Below are 5,042 nucleotides of genomic sequence, written 5' to 3' on the forward strand. Positions count from 1 at the left end.
TCGGACTATTTGCGACACTTCAAGAAAAAGATGCTTTATGAATATTAAGTCGCTTCAAGCGTTCAAATCGCTTTGTAAAAATCCAGATTATGAATTGCAATAAATTTTACGTTGTAATTAAAATTACAGCATATATTGTTTTCTATCTCTCTCACATACTTTCTCTCTCTCTCTTTCTTTCTCTATATATACACACCTGTATATTACAATAGGTATCAGAACATGAATAATTTTCATTTTGGACGTGTGATTTAAGGTTGGTATTCAAATCAGAAAGTTGTTCCCATTATAACAATGTTAACGTTCCTCATTTTAGCGTCTTCGTATATAAATGATGACAGGGTGAACAAATGTAACAGGCTTTGAAACGTGATAGTTCATCTGATTTTTTTTTCAAGCACTTCAGAGCAGAACTTTATATTTAAAGAAATGTTTCCATATGTTGAAAAAAATCAAAACTGCCGGGACGCAGATTCGAACTGCCGCCCTCCGATGCTAGCCTTTCAAGAACACTACTAAACACGCTTGACCACCGAGACAATTCATAAAAGAATATGCTGTAATAATGCTCATGTATCGCTCCAAGCGCACGTTCACACCTGAAGTTTTAAATAGTCATTTTCTCCCTATATCAGTAATTTCAACTGAAGATATTGACTGATTTTGCATATTGGAACTCTGCATGAAGTGTGAATTGCATATCAAACGCAGAAATACGTAGTTGACTCTTCAGTTCATGTTTCTGTTCAATAGCTTCACATGTTAGTGAGTGTTTCCTAATACCTGTGTCATTTTCCCTCTTTTTTCCCACGGGATATTCTTCGTGTAATTATTTGACACACTAAGGTTTCATAAGATTAAAGGTTTTTTGCTTATAATTTTCTTATTTTGCTTTATTTTTTCTCTAAAATAATAAATAATTATGCATTATTACACTGCTTTGTTAAGGAAAGCACGAAGAAGCGATAATATAGTCAGAAAAGCGAGTTATTAATGAAAATGTGGAAGTTACAGTATATGCGAACTTTTTTTTGCGGATGAGGATACGTCATTATGGATGTGATGTCGATAGTATAGAGTAGTGATGAGCGAAAGAGTCATGGTCTTGCAGTTTTTGCAAGATTCTTGCATGCAACACCAAGACCAAGACCAGGAATCCCGATGCAAGACCAAGACCAAGACCAAGGGGTGCAAGACCAAGACCAAAACCTAGACTATACCTGCAACACCAAGACCAAGACTCTTGCGTAAGAGTCTTGCACAAGTATCGGTACTACTTCATTTTTTTATAGAATCTAAAAAAGAAGGGGGAAAATCAGTACGTCTTCTACTTGAACTTCTTGGCTTCAGTAAAAATGCCGCTGGACTGAATGTGTTCCCAGTAGTTTATGCAAGGTGTGTGAGTCGATCTGCCCCTGTAGCATCTATGTCGTTTTCTGGATTGGTTGTTCGCATTTTCTGTAGACGTTGCTCGTTTTCAAGCCACAGATGTGCCATATTGAGCCATGTGAGTTTTTTTGGTAGACAACACCGTGTGCATTGGGTTTTCTCGGGGTTTTTCCATTTCCTCCTTTTTTCATTCCAACATTTCAGTTATTTCTCATCATCAGCTAATCTACCATTATTGGCAGATTACTTGCTGCAACTGAGAAACTTCGATGTACGGTGGTCCTCAGGTAGTCTCTTCGTCTTGACGTAGCAATTTTCTGTTTTAATACCTTCCTTCAACTACAGTCTCCTTCGCTCTCTCCCTCTCTTTCCTTACACCATACCCTCTAGCACGTCTCTCATAATATAGTTCCTCCTCATCCAATATCCCAACCAGTTCCTCTTCCTCCTCTAAACAATATCTAAAATTCTTCTTTTCTTTCCCTACTGCTAATATTTCTAACACCTCATTCGCTTTCCGTTCAACCCAGCTAATTCTCTCCTTTTTTCTACATGCCCACGTTTCGAAAACCTGCAATTTTTTAATCGCTTTTGCGTAATGCCAATGTTTCTGCCCCATAGCGTACATATTGGAATCAGTAAAACCAAATCTCGATATTTAAATGAAAGTTTGTTTAATACAAAGATTGGCTAATCGTGGTTGAAAAGAAAAAATCTGACGTCTTTAGAGTGTAAAAATAGTTTTGCAATTCATGGCATTTCAATAATCTGTGCCGTTTGATTTTCTCTCATGCGTCTCAAGGGTAGCCTCTCCAGTTTGGGAACCAGTGGAGCATTAGATCTGTTAAAAAATATAAAAAGATTACGAAACGTTGTAATTTATCTTATAAATAGTGAAGCGTGGGGACCCATTGAAAAAAAAAAAGGTTATCGCCTATGTTGTACACTATCATCATACTTACACGAAGGTAAACTACTATATATTACATTTAGAAACATACATTGTATTTTTGTTACTATTGGCGCATTGTAGAATTTATCCAGAGTAAAATTTACCTATGAAAAGCATAAGCTTTCATAAAAGCAAGACTTGTAAGACTCTTGCAGCAAGACCAAGACCAAGAGTGGGTGTGCAAGTCCAAGACCAAAACCAAGGGTTCCAGCGCAAGACCAAGACCAAGACTGGATGTGCAAGACGAAGACCAAGACCAAGACCAAGACCACCCCGGTCTTAGTCTTGGTCTTGCATTTGCTCATCACTAGTGTAGAGGTGGAAATGAAACTTCTTCCGAAAGTTTTGAAACGTTATGAGGAGGAAAAGCAATACAAAATTACCTCCGTTTCTCAGTTTACTGAAGTGATGGATCCTTTCAAAATTGCTTTTCATGAAATTCACAAATTTGCCGTAATTGCTGTCACCATTCCTCCATTAAAGTGCAGGTATAAAAGTTTATTGTAAGCTTGTTCGTACCATGTGATCAGCCCTTCATAGTTTAAAATACATTGTTGTTTCTGTGGATCATGATGAGGTTTTGTTAATTGCTATTTGCTTCTTTATCCAATTTATAATTGTTTTATTTTTTTTTTCAACTTAAGTTTCAATTTCAAAGATTTCTGTGTAAGGTATGATCAAACAATTATGCTGTCGAATTTCCCTATTCTTTTAGTAACATAAATCTTTGCTGTTGCATATACGTAGGGATCACGTCAAAAAATCAAGTGTGCATAAATTAAGAATATACGAGAGAAAATATAAATGATTTATATTTTTTGTCTCTTGCTTTTTTGTAATAAACCCTTCAAAGATGAAAATGTTTGCAATAGCCTATTTTAGCCTTGTTTTACTTTACATACTTATTGTGCATTTTATGATATTAACGAAAGATGGAGTATATCTGTTAGTCTTTGTTGTTTGAACCTTCTTTTATTTCTATGCATTCATGTGCATTCTTGGAGGGAAAGAAAATAAAGTTGTTTTGAACTTCATCGACTACACAGTACACACCATTATTATTGTTTTAAAAAAACTGGAAGTAGAGATACTGTGTCTGCCACGCGGAATTCAGTAGGTCGAGCATATAGCCACGAACTCCCGCAGCCCATCCTAAGTCCTGCATCTCTTCAGACCCACCAGAAGAATGCCGGAATTGTACCTTGTGTAAGGCCAAGACAACTGTTTTCTACATCCTTGTCCCTCCCTTCTTTCGGTCTGAGCCTTAGCTAACTGAAGAGTTTAAAGATTGAAAATTATTGTCCAAAAAATGTTTACATTGACCAGTTCTTATTTTCATTGTTCGCCCACCCAGCAACTGGGTCCGCCTCTTTCCGCCCACCCCATCAAACGTTTCTGGCGCCGTCATCTGGTGACACAGAACCGATCGAAGCGGTGTGTGTGCGGCAAGATGGGGAAGAGCGCGGACGTGACGGAGCGGAAAAAAGGGGCAATCGTGTTTGACCGTGCTCATGGCCACACAGTGATGGAAGTTGCCCGATTTGTTGGTGTTTCGCGGCGGAATGTTCAACGTGTCTACAAGCAGTGGTGTAACACACGTGGCCATGAGACACGACGCCAGAACTGTGGTCGGAAAAAGATCCTCACAGATCGGGCCCGAAGATGGGTGTTCAGGCTTGTGAATCGAAATCGCTTCCAAATCTGCCAGGAATTACTGCAGTCCGTGAATGCAGGCCCAGTCCAACCTATCAGCGAGAGAACATTGCGACGGGAACAGCATGCAATGAACATATGGAGTCGGGTACCTCGCAAAAGACCACTGCTCACACATGCACATAAAGTTGCTCGTCTGCAGTGAGCCAATAATCATCAAACATGTACAGTAGCAGAGTGGCGCCGTGTCATATGGTCTGACGAATCACGATTTTGCCTGTATTTGAATGACGTATGGTGTCCTGTCCACCGACAGCCACATGAAGCATTTCACCCGCAGTGTGTGGAAGGTCAGGTGCAGGCCGGGGGTGGGTCTGTCATGTTCTGGGAGTGTTTTTCGTACTATGGGGTGGGCCCACTCATTGAGGTGTCCATGAACATGAACCAGCACGTTCATTTGAACATCGTGGACGAGCATCGGACTTTCTTCGCGATGACTTTGCTATAGACACGGCCAGTTTTCAAGACGATAACAGCAGGGTTCATAGAGCTGGACCCATATATGACTGGTTTGAGGAACACTCAGGTACCCTACCACACCTCAAATGGCCCGCAAAATCACCGGACCTCAACCCAATTGAGCATCTGTGGGACCAATTGGAACAGCAGGTAAAACGTCGACATCAGCATCTCCGACGTTTGGTGGAATTGCGTGATCTTATCCTCCGTGAGTGGGTTCAACTGGATGTGGCGTTCTTGCAGACCCTTGTGGACTCCTTTCTCGACCGCATCCAGGCGGTTATCCAGGCCAGGGGCGGCGCTACACGGTATTAACCTAAGTACCAAGGGGGGTGACTAATTTTTCATCCGGGGTGCTTATTTTAGATATGCTTTTTCTTTTTGAATAACTCTGTATTGATAATTTTTCATACGTGAAAGTCCCAACGTAGGGCTTGTAGCAGTAACATAGTATTAAGGACTGGCACCATTTTATTCTCCACAAATTTATTTTGTTCAAGTGGTGATTCTAACTTGACGTAGCACTAAC

The 5,042-nt window shown here is 40.1% G+C and overlaps 1 protein-coding gene across 1 annotated transcript; it reads left to right on the forward strand.

The window, feature by feature from the left end:
* Positions 1-3,791: 3,791 nt before the first annotated feature.
* Positions 3,792-4,199, forward strand: LOC145661212 (uncharacterized). Its single transcript, XM_081726669.1, has one exon. The coding sequence runs from the start codon at positions 3,792-3,794 to the stop codon at positions 4,197-4,199; it is 408 nt and encodes a 135-aa protein (XP_081582795.1).
* The last annotated feature ends 843 nt before the right edge of the window (positions 4,200-5,042 follow it).

This window comes from Thermobia domestica, chromosome 9, assembly GCF_964235325.1.
Source record: "Thermobia domestica chromosome 9, izTheDome1.hap1.1, whole genome shotgun sequence".
Taxonomy (NCBI): Eukaryota; Metazoa; Arthropoda; class Insecta; order Zygentoma; family Lepismatidae; genus Thermobia; species Thermobia domestica.